A 23,214-nucleotide genomic window follows, 5' to 3' on the forward strand; every position below is an offset into this window, starting at 1 on the left:
TCCCCGAAGGTGTAAAGCTGACCTCTGCAAAGTATGTGGAGTTTATGACTGACCACTTTCTTCCCTGGTACAGAAGGAAGAACTATGCTTTCCGTAATAAAATCATCTTCATGCATGACAATGCACCATCTCATGCTGCAAAGAATACCTCTGCATCAATGGCTGCTATGGGGATAAAAGGAGAGAAAGTCATGGTGTGGCCTCCATCCTCCCCTGACCTCAATCCTATTGAGAACCTTTGGAGCATCCTCAAGCAAAAGATCTATGAGGGTGGGAGGCAGATTACATCCAAACAGCAGCTCTGGGAGGCTATTCTGACATCTTGCAAACAAATTCAAGCAGAAACTGTCCAAAAACTCACAAGTTCAATGGATGCAAGACTTGTGAAGCTGCTATCAGATAAGGGGTCCTATGTTACAATGTAATGTGACCGGTTCAAATGTTAAAATGTTGTTAAAAGTTTGATTGAAATAGCTTTTGATTTCAGTAAATATGCTGCAAACACAACAAATGACAATTTTCAGTTCTTTACAACCTATAAAGGGTTTTGAAACGTACTGTGCGGAATAATTTGGAACAGTCATTGTAAGTGTTTTATGTTTATATAAATCCTGTTATCATTAGGAGGTTTGTTCAATAAAATGTGAATTGTACTCTTAATAGTTGATAACATAAGAATTATGCTGACTGTTATTTACATCAATTATTTAGGGAAATGAGAAAAATATCATTTGTATAATAATTTGGAACACGGTGTAATGACAGTACTGCTTGGACCATAGAAAAAGGGGGTGCACTCTGAAAGCTTGTAATGCAAATTAAACAAGTGTTACCACCGGTTGACATCTCTGTGGTTTCCAGTGGCTGTGTTTACTCTGATGCACAGGCCCATTCGTTTAAATGGACTGCTATAACTCCGGAATACTCATGAAAAAGGTCCCTGTACCTCTCCCAAAAACGCGGTCACAGGGAAACCGCATAGTGCAGTGTGGTTCCCAGTACGGGAAAAAGTGCTACAGACTCTAGTGCACGGGGGTGCTATTAGGTTATGGCACCCCCCACACGTCATCTTGTTGTTGTTCCAAGTGCATTATTATGGCTTCAATCACTAAAACAAAAATCCTAAAATACCACTGGGGGACTTCAAGGGGGGGGGAGGCTTTGGAGATACAGATCACTTAGGCTTTAAGTCAATGTAAACTGTAGTGTGCCATCAATTGTTTTGTTTTGTACATGTAAGTGAGTTTAGGACCGTAAATGCTGTACCTGCGTTGTGTCAGTTCACAAATAGTCCCCAGCCATAGAACAACTATGAGGACTTATCCGCAGCTCACGTCTCAGTAACACGATACAGATCTGGCTAATTAACAGGTGCTGGCAAAATCCCAGTCATCCCAATCCCCATAGATAGAGCAGCTGTCTGCTTCCACCTGCTGACCCTGAGAGGACATCGAGGACACAGCATGAGCTGGAAGAGAAGCATGCATGTGTCCCCCGAACTGTCCAGGCCAGGAGCTCCAGGGCAGAACAATGGCGTGTACAAGAACCGTCTGGGGGCCTGGAATTCCAGAGGCAGCTGAAAACCAGAGAACAGAGGTCTCCATCCTATTCCGAGGGACCATTAACACCCTGACGGTCCGTGCTGGCTGGTCATTAAGTACTTCCACTTAACAAGTGGCCTACAAGAGAAACACTTGCAAATAGGCCTTTTAAGGCTTGCACTCAAGTGCAATGGAGAGTCGGCCCCCTGCCTGCGCCGTCTGCTGTCTGAGACCTTCTGACCTCTTCTGCATCAAAAGGTAAAATTAGGCACCAGCGACAGCCAATAATTCAGTTGGGTCAGACGGGAGGGGACTTGGTGACCACTCACTGACAAGAGGAGAAGGGACACTGCTTAAAGCGGGGTTCCACCTGAGAAAAAAAAAAAGTCAGCAGCTACAAAAACTGTAGCTGTTGACTCTTAAAATACAGACACTTACATGTCCCTCGGTCCAGCGGTGTCCTCAAAAAGAAAAGAAAAAATACACACCAAACTGAACATGTGCATCTTGCCCCCAAAGCTCTGTTCTATCAGCAGATGGACTGAGGACTGTGGAAGAAGGGGAATATCACAGAAGACAGGATCAAACAGCATTTTTACACAGTGCAGAGGATTAACCCCTTAGGTTCCACAGTGAGTATAACAAGCACGCTTTACTGCATCTACAGACTGATTGTACTGTTGTGGGTTTAGTACGTTTTTGCACATAGAGCGTGGGCGTATTTTAGTATCGTTAATGAATGAATCCAGCCTAAAGCAGAACTAAAGTCCACAACACTTACTTTAAAGCGGAGCTTCACCCAAAAATATTGGCACCTTTGGGAGCAAAGAGGGAGCGGCGGGTACCCGAAATTGACAGGTACCCGCTCCCACTTCCGCTGCGCTCGCCTAGGTGATCGGAAATGGAAGTTGTCCTCCCCCCTCCCTCCCTGTAGTCTTCTGCGATATGTGACAGCTCCCAAAAGATTACAGGACCACTCAAGAGACACAGCGCTCCTCGCGCATACGCAGTGGGCACCGCAAGCTGTCTCAGCCGGGTGCCCATGCTGAAGATGCTGGAACCTGGAACACAGGGCGGCCGGTGAAACGGGCTGCAGGGAGGACATCATGGGACCGAGGGACAGGTAAGTGGCTGCTTTTTGTAAGTCAGCACCTACAGTTTTTGTAGCCGCTGATTTTTTATTTTTTCAGTTTCACTGGAACTCCGCTTTAACTCCAGCATTGCGGCGTCCACTAGCTCCATCTTCATCCCTGACATCTTCGGCCGGGTCTTCTTCCAGGTTGTACATCTTTGACCATCTTGACTGGCCAAGCCGTGATACATGCATGGCTCATTGGACAATCTAAAACTTGCTAGCAGACAGTAAGAACTACTGACTGAAGAACAGACATACAGCATCTCTCCAGCAATAAAAGCCTGCCTGCTGGAAATTTTTATATTTAGCAAAAAAGTTCCTCTTTAAAGCTGAACTCCGGGATCAGCAAATATTGTCTAAATCCAATCGTGATGCCCATTCTTGAATCTTGATGCACTTTGTGTATTTCTTCCAGATCTGTGCAGTGATCAAGTGTGAGACTTTTCCTCTGTAATGAAGACCGCTCACTGCCGCTCTCATTCTGTTTGCAGGTGGACTGGTCATGTCTCCACCCCCTCCTGTAGTTTTCTACAGGCAGCCTGGAGTGGACGGGACCTGCTGAGCCCCTCCCACAGCTCTGTTCTCTCTCACAGGCTATGAACAGCACAGGTATGATGTCACTGCTACTTGTACAAGGTAATATCTGGGTATATTTAACATTTTTCCGCCCTGAATTCAGCTTTAACACAGTTAAAAGTTGCTATTAATCATTTTCAAAGCTTGTTAGGCCCCTCCCACAGCTCTGTTCTCTGCACAGTGCAGTCGCCACTACCTTTGCAAGGTAATCTCTGGGTTTGCAAAGGTATTTGGCGCACACAAGATGTATTTAGATGCTTTGTGGCTATTGTGGAATATATTTAATTGAAAGTTTGTGAGTTCGAAGTTCAGCTTTAATGGCAATGGAAGCTATTGTAATCTTTTCCATTGTCCCACCTAGCAATGGTTTAGCCCTCAGCCCTCCTGTGTTAACGATCCACCCGCCAAGATGAACATAGTGTCATGACAGATGAAGAATGCAACTCTTTTTAGTTTCCCCTGGTATTTTTAAGTTTTCTTTTTTTTTTTTTTTTTTTTCCTTCTCCTTAAATACCAACCCTCAACCGCCAATGTGGTTTCAATTACGAATAACCAGACCTTAGAAAAAGGAAAAGCCTTGATTTATTCTGTGTTTTGGTCCAATTATGCACAATGTATTTCCACGGCATACTCTGAGAAAGAATGTCAGCGTGATTCTCATCCTGCGATGGTTAAAGGGCAGGAGGGGATCCTGATTAACCCCTCGCCGACGGAGCCTCTCGCTCTGGCGCGGCGCGATTTACCCAGGCCTGCTTGTGTTCTTCATCCGTCAGGGAAGATGCGAAATTAGGCGTATAATGAGCAGGCGGGTAATTTAAAGAAGCAAGAGGCCGGGCTGATCTGCTATCAATTTTCCAAATGAGATAAGCCAACCCTAGTGAGATTTGGAAAGCGATGTTATTTTTCTTTGTGAACGGGATGGGAGGATAGTTACTATCTGAGGTTCATCGGTATTTTCCAAATCAAACATGCTTTGGCTTACGTCGAAAGGAAAAATGCATTGTCAGAGATAAGCAAATCAGAAGAAGCTAGTGAGCCCAAAAAGGAAGCGCTGGACCCAAAAGTAGATTAAACTCACATGAAGAGTAAAAAAACTATATTGAAAGATACAAGGGCTCTGTGTTGGGAGATCACAGGAACGTCCTTTAGGGGGCGCTTTGGATAAATTTCAAGAAGTACGGGGGGAAAAAACAAGAGCGCCAGAGTGATGGTTGAGAGACCGCACAACATTTATGGCGTTGTGAAACATCAAATGGATAGGCTGATGTGTTTTGGAAGCTCTAATGTGTCCCTTATTCTGCGTATATTTGGCTTCTTTGGTTCCTCCCTCATTAAAATTCGAATGGCATTTTTAAATTACACTTTTCCGCGCCCCTATTTTAGAGTCAATGATGTCATCACTATGGGGCAGCACAGTGGCTAAATGGTTAGCACTTCCACTTGGCAGTACTAGGGTCGTTGGTTCGAATTCCAGCCACGGAACCACCTGCCTGGAGTTTGCATGTTCTCCCTGTGCCTGCATGGGTTTTCTCTGGGTACTCCGGTTTCCTCCCACACTCCAAAGACATGTTGGTAGGTGAATTGGCTCCTGTCTAAATTGTCCCTAGTATGTGTATGTATGAATGTGAGTTAGCTACTCTGGTTTCCTCCCACACTCCAGAGACATGCTGGTTGGTTGACAGGTTAATTGGCTCCTGTCTAAATTGGCCCTAAGTCCCCGGTCTCACTGGGCGGGACTTGGCATGCGATTTACATGCCATACGACTTTCAAATCGCACAGCATGTCGCACCCTATTGACAGCAATTACAGCTGTCATATTGGTGCGATTCTGACTTGTTCGGAGCTGAACCAATTTCTAAAGTAGTGCATGCTCTACTTTTGGTGCGATTTGCATAGACATCTGTGTCAGATGTCTTGCAAATCTGCACCTCAAACATCGGCATGTCACCCAACTTCGAAATCGTGCGACTTCACTGTAAGTCAAACGATTTCAAAGACGGGATCGATTTGACCGGGGTGTTATATGTGTATGTATGAATGTGAGTTAGGGACCTTAGGTTGTACACCCCTTGAGGGTTGGGGACCTTAGATTGTACACCCCTTGAGGGTTAGGGACCTTAGATTGTACACCCCTTGAGGGTTAGGGACCTTAGATTGTACACCCCTTGAGGGTTAGGGACCTTAGATTGTACGCCCCTTGAGGGTTAGGGACCTTAGATTGTACACCCCTTGAGGGTTAGGGACCTTAGATTGTACGCCCCTTGAGGGTTAGGGACCTTAGATTGTACGCCCCTTGAGGGTTGGGGATCTTAGATTGTACGCTCCTTGAGGGTTGGGGACCTTAGATTGTACACCCCTTGAGGGTTAGGGACCTTAGATTGTACGCTCTTTGAGGGTTGGGGACCTTAGATTGTACACCCCCTTGAGGGTTAGGGACCTTAGATTGTACGCCCCTTGAGGGTTGGGGAACTTAGATTGTACGCCCCTTGAGGGATAGGGACTGATGTGAATGTACAATATTTGTGTAAAGCGTAAATTGACGGCGCTATATAAGTACCTGTAATAAATAAATAATAATCACTGGGTTTATGTGTTTCTTTATGCAATGCAGGCAGATCATGGTTGGTGGGAGGGGCCGGAAGGATGCTGTCCATAGCTTTCTGAAAACATTACAGCACCCTGCCACGGTAATGTACTAAAGAGCTCCAGGCAGCAGTAGACTAGCTTTTGGGTACATAGTTAGTCTGGCTGAAAAAAGACAAAAGTCCATCCAGTTCAACCATAGTGGAGTAGGGTAGAGTTATGCAATTACCAAAATGCTTTGATGGGTGGGTATCAATCTGGAGGAGTGGGCGTTCGTAGGCAGGCCCACTGCCTAGGAACGCACTTTACAATGGTTTTTCTGTTTGTCCACTATTGAATTGCCCAGTTACGGTAAAGTGTGTATACACAAATGCGTATTATGATTACACATCTGGTGAGTGCGCAATCTTAACATATACTCTCGGCACATCACCTGGATGACCATTAGAAGTATACGGAGCACTTACCAGAGACGATTTTGGATGGATCTTCACAATTAATATTTTGTGGACATTTCTATGTCATAGTTTGGAGTGGTGTTATTATGTGCTCACAATTGTCACTTCAGTAGCACTTTATTGTGGTTATACTATATTTACACTTTATTTGCACTTTGTCACCTGATATGGGTATACCATTAACCAATTAATTTTATACATCAATTCATATATATATATTTATTGCATATGGTGCATTATAATGTTTTAATCTGATATTTTATTCTAGCGTTGCACCTTTTTTTATCTGTTTACTTCGGAGGTTGATTTTGGTTACCTTTTTGGTGCATGAGCAGCTTACGGTTTTAGCGCTTGCTTTTCTGCTTCTATTTTATTAAAGTGTGTATACTTGCCTGCGTGTCTCTTCCGGCTAACCCCTGCATGGCGGGGGACAAAGTACCATGAGATAGGACACACAGACATCGGCTCCCTGTTGCATAAATGTAATGAGATGGGTAACAGATGGCTTCAGCTCCTGTGCTTCACCGATAAAGAACTCCTGCCAACGCGTTTCGCCCATTTTGCGGCATAATCACAGAGGCCTCTACGATTAAGCCCCCGAACAGGGTGAAGCACGCCGGAGTTCAGATCGTGACTTGTTTGCACATGAGAGCTGCAGAATAACTGATGGGCTCTTTGTAGATCGTGGAGGCCTCTATGATTTAGCCCAGAAAAAGGGCGAAACGCGTCGGAGTTCTCTACAAGTGAAGCACAGAGGCTGAAGCCATCTTTTACCCATCTCATTATATTTATGCAACAGGGAGCCGATGTCTGTGTGGAGACAGACACCATTTTGTTGAAGTCTATTTGGAGCTCGACAAGCCGAATCTGTCTGTCTTGCACCAGTCTTTTCACATGCTGATCCGACTAACAAAGATTTGGAGGGGCATTCAAGAGGTGCTATTTCCATTGTTCTGGGCTAAATATAGAAGATATGACACTTCACATTAAAAAAAAAGCTAAAACTGGGGAAGCTAGACATGGCTTCCTAGCAGTGTGATGTCACTACAATTCTTGTGATGTTGCTGCCCAGACACTGGACCTTTTGTGCCACCAATAGCAACTGTCTGGGATGCCATTACATAGATTTCCTGGGTGTACTGAAGCACCGGAACTTCACCCTTCCTGGCCACTATCTGCCATCTCATCCCGTACACCCTCCACTCTCAAAATCGCAGATTACAAAAAAAAAATGTGTTTGTGGAATTCCTCTTCCCCAATTCCTGGATTCTAGCCTAGGCAAGAATGATGCTCCCTTTACCTGCATCCTTCTGGGATACCCATATCATGCATTCCAGAAGGCCAAAGTTTACCTAGAGCTCATGCCATTGGATTAGGGGGTGGCTTTTTCTTCCTGGTACTTGCAGCTGGCCCCATGATGATTCACTGCAGCTCATGTCCATTATTAGAAGTCCAGCTGCAAGAACCCTGAGGAGACAGTCAGCCCCCGATGACGTTACAGAAGAAGATAGAGGTGCAGGACCCGGTGTGTAGAAGTGGCGCAGTTGATCGCTACAGAAAACCTCAGGATTGCTTGGGCATAGGAGTACGATTTTTGTGGATTATGTGAAAAAGGTAAGAAGTGGGGGGGATGGGGGGTGAAGTTCCTCTTTAAAGGATAGGTTCACCTTCGGCACATGTAACATGTTACAGCATGTGCATCCCCCCTCCCCCAATCCCTCTACCCTGTGACCGTACCCGCTGTCACAATTTGAAAATAATGCAACTGCAATGGACTCCGACCGCATGGTTGCGTCATTTATTCAGTTTCCTGTGAATGAATGCCTACAATTACCATCAGCCATTGTGGCAGACAGCTTGTAGCTCTCAATGAACTGTGAGGGCACTTAGAGTACTCACATAGTCCACTGAGTTTCCTGTTCTCAGGTAACTGCTTGCCTATACGAGTTATTTATTTATTTCAGGTACTTATATAGCGCCGTCAATTTACGCAGCGCTTTACATATATATTGTACATTCACATCAGTCCCTAACCCTCAAGGGGGGTACAATCTAAGGTCCCTAACTCACATTCATACATACACATACTAGGGACAATTTAGACAGGAACCAATTCACCTACCAACATGTCTTTGGAGTGAGGGAGGAAACCCACGCAGGCACAGGGAGAACATGCAAACTCCAGGCAGGTGGTGTCGTGGTTGGGATTGGAACCCCCACAATAGTACTGCCAGGTGGAAGTGAAAGGCACACAGCTATGCTGAGAGTCTGCAGGAGCCTGAGATTGCACTTGTGATCTACTGATTGTGGGTGCAATGCTCTGCAGGCTCCTTCGAAAAAAATAACAAATGCACATTTATTTTACCTGCAAAAAAAATGTGCATTTATTTACTTTTATAAAAGGTGAACTTATCCTTAAGGAGGTCCATAACACACACACACAAGAAAAATTAAAGGATCTGTGTTGTAGGATAACCAATCATTTCATTATCCAACCTGCATTCGGGAAAACAGCAGCTGGAATCCGATTGACTTTAATGGACACAATCTCCCTGCTTCCACTTTGTCATCCATATATTCCAACCATGGCACCACCTGCCTGGAGTTTGCATGTTCTCCCTGTGCCTGCGTGGGTTTCCTCTGGGTACTCCGGTTTCCTCCCACACTCCAAAGACATGCTGGTAGGGTAATTGGCTCCTGTCTAAATTGTCCCTAGTATGTGTATGTATGGATGTGAGTTAGGGACCTTAGATTGTACCCCCCTTGAGGGTTAGGGACCTTAGATTGTACGCCCCTTGAGGGTTAGGGACCTTAGATTGTACGCCCCTTGAGGGTTAGGGACCTTAGATTGTACGCCCCTTGAGGGTTAGGGACCTTAGATTGTACACCCCTTGAGGGTTAGGGACTGATGTGAATGTACAATATATATGTAAAGTGCTGTGTACATTGATGGTGCTATATAAGTACCTGAAATAAATAAATATAGAAAGTACAGAGATGGAACCTACCACAGAAGGGGGGTCATTCCAATCTTCATAAGATCTTGAAGCATACGGATAGATCCGGTCATTAATGATTTGAAGTGTGGTCAAGGCGATGGTCTTCATTGACCTAAAGTAACCTTCCCAGAACCAGCGAGCCTGAAAAAAAGAAAAAAAAAAAAAAGATATCATCCAGACAACCATTTCTGTAAAACACTGGATAATAATAACTGCTTTATTAGTAACTTCTCATTGTATTTTCACACTGATTTGACCACAGCTTGTAACCAAAAATGTCCTTACATACTGCAAGACGGCTGTAAGGCCTCATGTACACGGGACACTTCTGAACGATGGACACTGACTGCTGGAAAACGAAGCCTAAAAAACGCCTGTTTAGACGCGTTTGCATAAAACGTTTATGTGTGTTTGCGTTTAGAAGCGTTTTTTTAAAGATAAGCACAGGAGAACCTCCCAAATGCCCAGAATGCACTGAAAAGTGGTAAATTATTAACTATTTCAGACTGTTTCAGAGAAATACAGAGAGTAGAAGCAGAGACAGCAGTATGTGTTGAGATTAGCTTAGGTGTGAGTTGCTCATTAACATTTCTTTTGTTTCCAAGGGTGGGAAAGGTGTCTGGTGGAGGGAGTCATTAAGGCCACCTGGCAGGGGGTCTTCATGAGGAATTTGAGGTGTGAATGGTCATTAACATGTCTTTTGTTTCCAAGGGTGGGAGAGGTCTGAGGTGTGAATGGTCATGAACATATCTTTTGTTTCCAAGAGTGGGAGGGGTCTGAGGTGTGAATGGTCATTAACATATCTTTTGTTTCCAAGGGTGGGAGAGGTCTGAGGTGTGAATGGTCATTAACATATCTTTTGTTTCCAAGGGTGGGAGAGGTCTGAGGTGTGAATGGTCATTAACATATCTTTTGTTTCCAAGGGTGGGAGAGGTCTGAGGTGTGAATTGGTCATTACAATGTGTGCCAAGCTTGGTAGGAACATCCTGTGTTCACTGTTTTGTCCATTTGAGTACCTTGAAAACGCTTTTTTATGATGAAAAAAGGCTCTGGACAGCACTGGGAACTGGAAGAGTTAAAAAAAATTTCAGACGCAAATGCTTAAAAACGTGATGTGTTGCGTTTACAAGATTTTTGCGTTTGAAACGCTGATAAAATCGACTGCTGAACGCAAGTTTTCTGCGTTTAAAAAAAGACGACTGTAAACTCAAATGCCTGTAAATGACGATGTGTACATGGACACAGAGGAAAACATTAGGGAGAGTTCAGGGGCTGCTGAAAAATACGCTGAACAGCTCCTAAACGTGAGTTTATCTGCTGCAGTGTACATGAGCCCTAACAATGTAGCTGTTGACCTGACACTGCTTAACCCCTGGTTCACATACATGCTTCATCCACCTATCGGAGTATGAATGTTTATTTTTTTTTAATCCCGAACTTCTCTTTTTAAGATACACTTGTTTTCACCTCTTTTTCATTCTTTGTTGCACCTGATCTCATGCAACCACTTCCTATCTGCATGCCCTCCAGTATTGGCTTCACTGCAGTTCTCAGGATGGACTTCCTGATGTTGACAACAGTGGGCCATGCCTGCCATAACTTGGCCACTTCATTCTCCACTGAAATCCTGATTGACAAGGTGACAACATTAGCACAATTGAAACACACAGACATGGTGTTGTCACCCAATAGAACAAACACTTTTCTCCTGCGCTAGGAATGGACTCAGTAGACCCAATAGGAATGTTCTGGAATATGCACTGCTTGCTGCCCTCTACAGATCGGGGTGGTCCAAATAAACTGGATGCAAACGGAGAAACAAAAAAGGGTGCACCGACCTAGTGCATTACCGATTAAAAATATATTTATTGAAGGAACAAAGTATGTATCATACAATAGACATAAAAACACAGGCATGTCAAACTGAACAAGATGTATGATCCAAACAGCATCAGAGTCCATACGATGGTCTAACGCGTTTCGAGGACACAACCGATGGACTAACGCGTTTCGAGGACACAATCTCTTCCTTAGAGCCAACCTGGCTCTGAGGAAGAGGCTGTGTCCTCAAAACGCATTAGCCAGTTGGTCATCCAGGGTTCCATCGTATGGACTCAGATGCTGTTTGGATCATACATCTTGTTCAGTTTGACATGCCTGTGTTTTTATGTCTATTGTATGATACATACTTTGTTCCTTCAATAAATATATTTTTAATCGGTAATGCACTAGGTCAGTGCGCCCTTTTTTGTTTCTCCGTTTGCATCCAGTGTATTTGGACCACCCTGGTCTGTAGAGGGCAGCAAGCAGTGCATATTCCAGAAAATTCCAGAACATTCCTATTGGGTCTACTGAGTCCATTCCTAGCGCAGGAGAAAAGTGTTTGTTGTATTGGGTGACAACACCATGTCTGTGTGTTTCAATTATGCTAACGTGTTGTCACCTTGTTAATCAGGCTTTCAATGGAGAATGAAGTGGCCAAGTTATGGCAGGCATGGCCCACTGTTGTCAACATCAGGAAGTCCATCCTGAGAACTGCAGTGCAACCAATGCTGGGGGGCATGCAGATAGGAAGTGGTTGCATGAGATCAGCAACACTGAGGTGCAACAAAGAGTGAAAAAGAAAACACAGGCATGTCAAACTGAACAAGATGTATGATCCAAACAGCATCTGAGTCCATACGATGGACTAACGCGTTTCGAGGACACAACCGATGGACTAACACGTTTCGAGGACACAACCTCTTCCTCAGAGCCAACCTGGCTCTGAGGAAGAGGTTGTGTCCTCAAAACGCGTTAGCCAGTTGGTCATCCAGAGTTCCATCGTATGGCCCACTGTTGTCAACATCAGGAAGCCCATCCTGAGAACTGCAGTGCAACCAATGCTGGAGTGCATGCAGATAGGAAGTGGTTGCATGAGATCAGATGCAACAAAGACTGAAAAAGAGGTGAAAACAAGTGTATCTTAAAAAGAGAAATTCGGGATTAGGAAGTGGTTGCATGAGATCAGCAACACTGAGGTGCAACAAAGACAGAAAAAGAAAACACAGGCATGTCAAACTGAACAAGACGTATGATCCAAACAGCATCTGAGTCCATACGATGGACAAACATGTTTCAAAGACAAAACCAATGGACTAACACGTTTCGAGGACACAACCTCTTCCTTAGAGCCAACCTGGCTCTAAGGAAGAGGCTGTGTCCTCGAAACGCATTAAGCAGTTGGTCATCCAAGGTTCCATCGTATGGATGGAACAAAGTATGTATCATACAATAGACATAAAAACAAAGGCATGTCAAACTGAACACGATGTATGATCCAAACAGCATCTGAGTCCATACGATGGACTAACACGTTTCGAGGACACAACCTCTTCCTTAGAGCCAACCTGGCTCTGAGGAAGAGGTTGTGTCCCCAAAACGCGCTAGCCAGTCAGTCATCCAGGGTTCCATCGTATGGATGGAACAAAGTATGTATCATACAATAGACATAAAAACACAGGCATGTCAAACTGAACACGATGTATGATCCAAACAGCATCCGAGTCCTTACGATCGAACCCTGGATGACCAACTGGCTAATGCGTTTTGAGGACACAACCTCTTCCTCAGAGCCAGGTTGGCTCTAAGGAAGAGGTTGTGTCCTCAAAACGCGTAAGTCCATCGTATGGACTCAGATGCTGTTTGGATCATACATCTTGTTCAGTTTGACATGCCTGTGTTTTCTTTTTCAGTCTTTGTTGCACCTCAGTGTTGCTGATCTCATGCAACCACTGCCTAATCCCGAATTTCTCTTTTTAAGAAACACTTGTTTTCACCTCTTTTTCATTCTTTGTTGCACCTGATCTCATGCAACCACTTCCTATCTGCATGCCCTCCAGCATTGGTTGCACTGCAATTCTCAGGATGGACTTCCTGATGTTGACAACAGTGGGCCATACGATGGAACCCTGGATGACCACTAACGCGTTTTGAGGACACAACCTCTTCCTGAGAGCCAGGTTGGCTCTGAGGAAGAGGTTGTGTCCTCGAAACGTGTTAGTCCATCGGTTGTGTCCTCGAAACGCGTTAGTCCATCGTATGGACTCTGATGCTGTTTGGATCATACATCTTGTTCAGTTTGACATGCCTGTGTTTTAATGTCTATTGTGAGTACAATACTTACTTTGTTCCTTCAATAAATATATTTTTAATCGGTAATGCATTAGGTCGGTGCGCCCTTTTTTGTTTGTCCGTTTGCATCTGTTGTCACCCAATAACAGGAAGTGGCTGAACAAGGCTCTTTATGGCAGGATCACCAGGTATTATGAAAGCTGAAGCTTGGAAACGACTTGGAATGACATTAACATGTTAAAGCTTATACGAGATTTTTAGCGATTGGATTTACGTCTACTTTAAACAAATAATAATCATAAAACTCCATTGTTTATTCAGTCGCACAGCCCTTAAGCCACCATCATTCTGTCCATGCTACAGCAGGGGTCACGGGGGCCGCAAGACTGACACATCCAGAGACCGTACATGACATCATGTTCTGAGATCTCTCCTATCAATCCTCCGCAACCGCAGAGAAAAGGGGGATGTTTGTCTTTTGGATCAGAGCGTTTGAACGCTACCCTGTAACCGGAGTTCCAAAAATCATCCTTCCTTTCCCAGAATTCCTCCGCTTCGAAATCCCACTTTGCCAAGAATTATACCTTGAGGGATGCTGACCTCATGCTTAAAGCCTCTTGAGTTACAAAGTTTCAAGGCGAGGGGGGCCCTCTGACGGGATGACTATCAAATAAAGTGGTTTTAATTTACAGCCTCCTGGGTTTACCAATGGGCCTGTGGAAATTGCATGTGAAGGAGAGAGAAAAGAGAGGAGTCTGGGGGGGGTGGAGGGGCTCCGGCTCTTACTGGCAGGAATCAGGCTCGCTGCTACGACTTGGATGCGTGGATCCAGATATGTTTAGTCTGAAAACATTGACTGAGAGAAGTCATGGCTAACCTGATACAAAGCCTATTAGTCCCACAAAAAAAAAAAAGAAGAGCTTGTTTGTGACAAGGTAACATTTCATGTATTTTTTTTCCTCAATTTAAAATGTCTAATTTAGACCCCAATTCTGGACAAAAAAAAAGTTTTCCCGTGCGGTGTGGCTGTGTCCACGATGCAAGGGGCAACTGCTCATTTTTGTCTAGAGCAAACTGTGGCCCATGGGCTGAATGCTGCCCTTTGCTTGCCTGTATGTGGCCCTTGAGGCACTGTTCTTCCCACTGATAGAAGGCGATATTCCTCCCATGGACACCAACAATAAGTTACCATTCCTTCCACTGACACCAGCAGCGGGGATCTATTCTTCCTAATGACACCAATGATGGGGGATTGTTCAAATCACTGACACCAATGATGGGGCACTATTGTTCCCACTGACACCAATGACGGAGTACTATTCCTCCCACTGACACCAATGAAGGGGCACCATTCTTTCCACTGACACCAATGAAGTGGCACCATTCTTTCCACTGACACCAATGAAGTGGCACCATTCTTTCCACTGACACCAATGAAGGGACACCATTCCTTCCACTGACACCAATGATGGGTCACCATTCTTTCCACTGACACTAATGATGGGGCACCATTCCTTCCACCACTGATGGGGCACCATTCCTTCCACTGACACCAACAGTGGAGATCTATTCCTCCTAATCACACCGATTATGGGGGATTGTTCAATTCACTAACACCAATGATGGGGCACTATTGTTCCCACTGACATCAATGATGGAGTACTATTCCGCCCACTGACACCAATGAAGGGGCACCATTCTTTCCACTGACACCAATGATGGGGCACCATTCCTTCCACTGACACCACTGATGGGGCACCATTCCTTCCACTGACACCACTGATGGGGCACCATTCCTCCCACTGACACCAATGATGGGGCACTATTCCTCCCACTGACACCAATGATGGGGCACCATTCCTTCCACTGACACCACTGATGGGGCACCATTCCTTCCACTTACACCAATGATGGGGCACCATTCCTTTCACTACTTACACCAATGATGGGGCACCATTCCTTCCACCACTTACACCAATGATGGGGCACCATTCCTTCCACCACTTACACCAATGATGGGGCACTATTCCTTCCACTGACACCAATGATGGGGCACCATTCCTTCCACCACTTACACCAATGATGGGGAACTATTCCTTCCACTGACACCAATGATGGGGCACTATTTCTTCCACTGACACCAATGATGGGGCACTATTTCTTCCACTGACACCAATGATGGGGCACTATTCCTTCCACTGACACCAATGATGAGGCACTACTCCTCCCACTGGCTCCAATGGTGGGGCACCATTCCTCCCACTGACACCAATGATGGGACATTGGTCCTCCTTTTTCTGACTACAGGAGCTATGTAATTTTGTTCCCCCACTGACCAGCAAGCCTGAGACACTGTCTACTCCCACAGATATCAGGGAATTTTCTACTCCCATTGACCACATTCTGGCCCCTCTGAATTCTGAGGGACAGAAAACCAGCCCTTTGTTTAGAAAGTTTGGACCCCCTGGTCTAGGGAATTGGAAAACAGAGATATACTTACCTAATTCTCTGACCCACCCCACACAAGACCAGTTCCCGTGGCTCCTGTGCCCAACCCCCCCCCCCCCCTGGTCTAGCACTGTAAACAATTCCTGGATGTGAGAACGTCGGGAACCGTCCACTGCTGCTGGGGAGAGCCGTTTGCCAGTGGAGCGGAGGATCGGGTGAGTATACAGCTTTCTCCTCCCCCCTAGACAAAATGAACAGTTGACCCGTGCAGTGCGGGCACAGCCCCACTACATGGAAGAACTTTTTTTCTACCTTAGACTGGGGCGACGGTTCATCTTTCAACAGGACAACGACCCTAAGAACACAACCCACATAACAAAGGAGTGACTACGGGCCAACTCTAAGAATTTCCTGGAGTGGCCCAGCCAGAGCCAAGACTTGAACCCGATTGAACATCTCTGGAGAGATCTGAAAGTGGCTGTGCACCGACACTCCCCATCCAACCTGATGGAGCTTGAGAGGTACTGCAAAGAAGAATGGGAGAAATTGACCAAAAATAGGTGTGCCAGGCTTTTACCATCATACTCCAAACGACTTGAGGCTGTAATTGGTGCTAAAGGGGCTCCAACAAAGTACTGAGCAAACTGAATGCTTATGTACATGGGGTTTTTTTTGTTTTTTATTTTTAATAAATTGCAAAGATTTCAAAACGAACTTCTTTCATGTTGTCATTATGGGATATTATTTGTAGAATGTTGAGGAAAAAAATGAATTTAATTAATTTTGGAATAAGGCTGTAACATAACAAAATGTGGCAAAAGTTAAGGCTGGGAATACTTTCTGGATGCACTGTAGTTAGGTGTATGGCTAGCAGGGATGAGCTCATAGTCCTAGTCCTAACCCAACCAAGCGAGCCCATCAGCAAGTTGTCACTGTACTGGACCAATCATATGCAGTCAAGGTATTCCCCAACCCGCAGCTCTTATGATTGGCCCGTACCTGTCACAGCTTCCTGGTGGGCTTAGACTAGAATCCGCCTGAGCTCATCTCACATGGCTAGCTTAAAGAGAAGTAAACCCTTACATATAACCAGTGAAGTGACTGGCCTCGGGGGATGCACAGAGATGAAACAAGTCCTCCTACATTAGTTGTACCTGTTTATCTGTAGCCCTTTCCTCTCTACAGTTGCCGAAAGTACAAAATGTATATAGCTTGTCTGACCTTTCAAAAAGCAGGGGGGCAGGAAACTGAAATTACACTTTGCAGAGCTCAATACGGGGAGCTCATTGGAAAGAAGGAACAAACCCCTCTTCACACTGCACATAGGAACAGAGCTGAGGGTGTCAATCACAGGCTGTGTGCTGAAGGACCCTTCCCTGTCACCTTTTTACTCTTGGTGTCAGGAAAACTTGTTACATTTACTTAACTGCTGATTTTTAAAAAGCAGGTACTTTCCAGCACCTGGGGTCCAGTTTTGTCTTCCTGCAGCTGGTTATTCTTACCTCTGCAGATCCCCGGTGCCATCCTCTTGGATATGGGGGCTCCTCAATGCGCATGCACAAGCTCATGCAGTGCTTTGTGAATGGTCCTGCAACCTCCTGAGACATGTGAAGTGCGGAGGGGGCAGGGCACAGGATATCATCCTCGCCTAGGCAAGGATTGCAGATGTGGGAGCTGGTACCAATGAAAATTGGTTCTTGCCGGCCTCCCCCCCCCCCCCCAAAAAAAAAACCTGTGACTCATGTGCAAGCTGGGGGGAGAGGAACCAGTGGGACTGCTTAATTACATATGACATACAATGACATACATTTATTTTATTATTTATATAGTGCCATCAATTTACTCAGCGCTTTACATATATATTGTACATTCACATCAGTCCCTAACCCTCAAGGGGTGTACAATCTAAGGTCCCTAACTCACATTCATACATACACATATAACACCCCGGTCAAATCGATCCCGTCTTTGAAATCGTGCGACTTACAGTGAAGTCGCACGATTTCGAAGTTGGGTGACATGCCGATTTGAGGTGCAGATTTGCACGACATCTGACACAGATGTCTATGCAAATCGCACCAAAAGTAGTGCATGCACTACTTTAGAAATTGGTTCGGTTCCGAACAAGTCGGAATCGCACCAATATGACAGCTGTAATTGCGGTCAATAGGGTGCGACATGCCGTGCGATTTGAAAGTCGTATGGTATGCATATCGCATGCCAAGTCGCACCCAGTGTGACCGAGGACTTAGGGCCAATTTAGACAGGAGCCAATTAACCTGTCAACCTACCAGCATGTCTTTGGAGCGTAGGAGGAACCAGAGTAGCCGAAGGAAACCCACACAGGCACAGGGAAAACATGCAAACTCAAGGCAGGTGGTGCCGTGGCTGGGATTTGAACCAATGACTCCAGTGCTGCTAGGTGGAAGTACTAACCACATAGCCACACATACATAGTCTGGCTGAAAAAAGACAAAAGTCCATCCAGTTCAACCATTAAAAAAAAAACAAAAAATACAAAAGCAAAAAAACAAACAAACAAAAAAACAAACAAAAACAAAAAAACACAAAAACACATTATAATCCTATACCTAGGACATAATCTGCAGCACTAATTTATAATCCTACACCCACAGTATTATTATAGGCATTTATAGGACTTTTCTAAATGAACAGCAATGCATGTAATGATTTTGAAGGGTATATTTCTCACTGTGTGTTCAATTTAACTGGCTTCCACTCACTCAACGAATAAAATTCAAATTACTAACAACTTACAAATCCATCCACAACTCTGCCCCCAGCTACATCACCATCCTGGTCTCAAATCAACCAAACCGCTCTCTTCAATCCTCCCAAGACCTTCTCCTCTCTAGTTCCCGTGTCACCTCTTCCCATGCTCACCTCCAGGACTTCTCCCGAGCTTCTCCCATCCTATGAAACTCCCTACCCCAATCTGTCCGACTGTCTCCTAATCTATCCACCTTTAGACGATCCCTGAAAACCTCTCTCTTTAAAGAAGTCCATCCTGCTTCTACCTAGTAAACCGCCATTTATTTCCTCCATCAGCTCATCCCCCCCACAGCTATTACCTTTTGTATCACTCGACCCTTCCTCCTAGATTGTAAACTCTAACGAGCCGGGCCCTCTGTTTCCTCTTGTACCAAATTGTATTGTAACTGTAATGTCTGCCTTCATTTTGTAAAGCGCTGAGCAAACTGTTGGCGCTAAATAAATCCTGTATAATGATAATAATAATATATAAATCCTGTATATTAATAATATAATAATTACATAGTTAGTCTGGCTGAAAAAAAGACAAAAGTCCATCCAGTTCAACCATAAAAGAAAAAAAAAAAAGTTATAATCCTACACCCACAGTATTATTATAGGCATTTATAGGACTTTTCTAAATGCACAGCAATGCATGTCTCCCTCCTAGATTGTAAGCTCCAAGGATCAGGGCCCTCCTATCCCTCTTGTATTGAACTGTATTGTTGCTGTATTGTCTCCCGTTATATTGTAAAGTGCTGAGCAAACTGTTGGCGCCATAAATCCTGTATAATAATAATATATAAATCCTGTATAATAATAATAATATATAAATCCTGTATAATAATAATAATAATATATAAATCCTGTATAATAATAATAATAATATTATATAAATCCTGTATAATAATAATAATATATAAATCCTGTATAATAATAATAATATATAAATCCTGTATAATAATAATAATAATAATATATAAATCCTGTATAATAACAATATATAAATCCTGTATAATAAAAATAATAATGTAATGATTTCGAAGGGTACAATTCTCATTCTGTGTTCAATTTAATGGCATTTACAAAAAATAGAAATCTGTGCACCCATAAAATACACTGAACGCGCCTAAAACGCAATTGTTTTTGCATATAAACTCAAAGCAAACATTATACTTCCAAGATCGATTTCTCCTGCAGACGGTCCGTGCGAATAAAACCTAAGCTGGACTGAGAAGAAAAATAAAAAAAAAAAGAAATCTATTTGTTTAGCCCCAAAAAAGCGGCTCCGACACAATGATTGTGCAGTTTACAGGCCAATAAACCTAGTGGGAGAAGAACAATAAGGAAAGGACATCGGGTAACACTTCTTAATGGCATGTTGAGCAAAGCACGAGAACCGCTTGTAAAGCCTCCGAAATTCACTTGAAAAGAAACTCCCAAGGGAACGTTTCACTTAAATGCACAAGCAAAGCAGAAGATATGCCGGGATTGGTTATAAAGATTAATTGCCTGTTAAGGGGCCATCCGTCTGTCTAAAAGCCGACATGATGGTTTTGTCTGTTGGCGTTACAGGGTTCCGCTCGCCCAACCGTCATATGCCCACAAAGGCCAACGCAAGAGGAGTTTTAGACAAGAAATCTATCTCTCTACTCCTCAGCTCACCCCATCAGTTTCCTCCCGTATCACCGATTTACTAACAGACATATCAGACGGGATGTCACTCCACTTCCTAAAACTCAATCTATCCAAAACTGAGCTCATAATATTTCCTCTCCCACATGCCTCTTCCCCTGATTTCTCGGTCAGGATCAATAGCACCAATATCAACCCATCCCTGCATGCGAGGGTGCTAGGGGGAACCCTGGATTCTGAACTATCCTCTCAGGCCCCCATCCAATCCCTGTCCAAATCATGCTGCCCTAACCCCCGCAACATCTCCAGAATACGCCCCTTTTTAACCAACGACACCACAAAGGTCCTAATTACTCCCTGGTTATCTCTCACCTCGACTACTGCAACTCCCTCCTCATTGGATGACCTTTATATAGGCTATCCCCCCTCCAGTCCATCATGAATACTGCTGCCAGGCTCATCCACCTTACCAACCATTCAGTGTCTGCTACCCCTCTCTGCCAATCCCTCCACTGACCTCCATTCAGTGTCCTCGACCCCTCTCTGCCAATCCCTCCACTGGCCTTCAATCAGTGTCCTCCACCCCTCTCTGCCAATCCCTCCACTGACCACCATTCAGTGTCCTCCACCCCTCTCTGCCAATCCCTCCACTAGCTTCCATTCAGTGTCCTCCACCCCTCTCTGCCAATCCCTCCACCGGCCTCCATTCAGTGTCCTCCACCCCTCTCTGCCAATCCCTCCACTGGCCTTCAATCAGTGTCCTCCACCCCTCTCTGCCAATCCCTCCACCGGCCTCCATTCAGTGTCCTCCACCCCTCTCTGCCAATCCCTCCACTGACCTCCATTCAGTGTCTGCTACCACTATCTGCCAATCTCTCCACTGGCCTCCATTCAGTGTCCTCCACGCCTCTCTACCAATCCCTCCACTGGCCTCCATTCAGTGTACTCCACCCCTCTCTGCCAATCCCTTCACTGGCTTCCACTCGTTCAACGAATAAAATTCAAAATACTAACAACAACTTACAAAGCCATCCACAACTCTGCCCCCAGCTACATCACCAACCTGGTCTCATAATATCTACCAAACCGCTCTCTTCGATCCTCCCAAGACCTTCTGCTCTCTAGTTCCCGTGTCACCTCCTACCATGCTCGCCTCCAGGACTTCTCCCATCCTGTGGAACTCTCTACCCCAATACTGTGACGAGACGTGTAGGGCGGAGCTGGTTGACGACTGGAAGTGCAGGTGGACGTCACTATTCTGATACAGAGACGTTTCTGTCCTTTATGCGCATCTATTTTTTAATATTTGGAAGTGAAATTACATTAATAAATGGGCTTCTATTTAAATACTACACTATGAGCAGCCTCCCCATGTCCTGAGCTGGATTGCAGCACATCAGAAGGGGAACCTCGATCTCTTAAAGGGACCAACATACCTAACTGCAGTATGTCATTTTAGAGGCGTTTAAAGTGAAAGTAGCAACACTTTACTCCTTAACCACTTCCCGACCGGCCGTTGTATATAAACGGACGGACGGTGGCACTGCAGGGTCGGGTGGCCGGCTATAAACGGCCTCCCCGCACCCTGCTTGTGCGCGCTCCCTGGGAGCGCGCAGCACCGCGATCCGGTGCCCGCTGTGTCCTCCGGACACAGTGAAACACCGATCGTCGGACGGCACCTCTGTACGAGGTCCCGATCATGTGATCACTGATTGGCCAATCAGTGATCACATGCAAAGTAGTAAGCAAGATGTCACTTCTGACATCATTGCTTACTATGTGTGAAATCTGTGAATGATCACAGAGGTCACATGGTACAAGGCTATTCACAAAAGCCTTGTACCATGTGACAAGCTGTGACCAATCACAGCTCACTCAGTTCTTCTCAATGAGTGCAAGAATGCACACAGAGAGAAAGAGAAATGATTGCTTTTACATCCTATATGGGTGTAAAAGCAATCAGTGTAAAAAAAAAAAAAATCTTCATCACCCCTCACAAGTAGTACAGTGTCACCATGGTGACACTGTACTGCTAGGGTGACAGTATGTAAAAAAAAAATAAAAAATAATATAAAAAAAAAAATAAAAATGTAAAAATAATGTTTAAGAATTATAATTTTTGCTTATAAACTAATTTGGATTTTTTTTTTTTACTAAAAAGATAACTGAATAAATTTTGGCTAAGATTTATGATGAAATATTATTTATTTGCAAAATTTTATAAAAAAAACACTTTTTTTCAAAATTTTTGGACATTTCATTTACATAGCAAACAAAATACAAATCCCAGTGGTGAACAAATACCACCAAAATAAAGCTTTATCTATCTCAAAAAAATGGTAAAAAATTCATTTGGGTACAGTGTTGCATGACCGCGCAATTGTCATTCAAAGTGTGATAGCGCTAAAAGCTGAAAATTGCCCTGGTCAGGAAGGGGGTAAAAGTGTCCGGTCTGGAAGTGGTTAAAGACCATTTTGACACTTTTAACATGTAAAAAAAAGGGTTTTTTTTATAGAAAATATTATAATTATATATATATAAAGTGGAGGCCCTAGAGAATAAAATGGTGAGTTTTGCTAAATATTTTTATGTCACGCGGCGGTTTTTAAAGCACATTAGTTTTGGAAAAAATATACTTAAATGCATTTTAATGCACAAAAACAATATAATACCCAAATGTCTGATAAAATAGAAGAGGTTACACCAAGTAAATAGATACATGTCATGCCTGTGCAACAGTGACTATGTACATTTTATTACCCATGGGGATGCTTTAAAAGCCTTTTCAGGTTACCAGATTACATTTACACAGAAGGTCTGGTGCTAGAATTATTGCTCTTGATCTGACCTTTGCAGTGATACCTCACGTGTGGTGTGATCGCTGTTTATGTACCGACATGGGCCTGGCGCATGTGTTCACCTTTGCGCGCAAGCACAGGGGGGACAGGGCATT

At 44.3% G+C, this 23,214-nt stretch overlaps 1 protein-coding gene across 3 annotated transcripts in view; it reads right to left on the reverse strand.

Moving 5' to 3' along the window:
- Positions 1–23,214, reverse strand: part of EXT2 (exostosin glycosyltransferase 2) — a 129,641-nt gene that overhangs the window by 65,421 nt on the left and 41,006 nt on the right. For all 3 annotated transcript variants that reach the window (XM_089654757.1, XM_089654755.1, XM_089654756.1), the window contains exon 8: positions 9,303–9,434. In XM_089654757.1, the coding sequence (XP_089510883.1) occupies positions 9,303–9,434 (132 nt within the window). The remainder of the gene's footprint in view (positions 1–9,302; positions 9,435–23,214) is intronic.

Source organism: Staurois parvus, unplaced genomic scaffold (genome assembly GCF_062004578.1).
Source record: "Staurois parvus isolate SC_StPar_1 unplaced genomic scaffold, SC_StPar_1.0 ptg000796l, whole genome shotgun sequence".
NCBI classification, from domain to species: Eukaryota; Metazoa; Chordata; class Amphibia; order Anura; family Ranidae; genus Staurois; species Staurois parvus.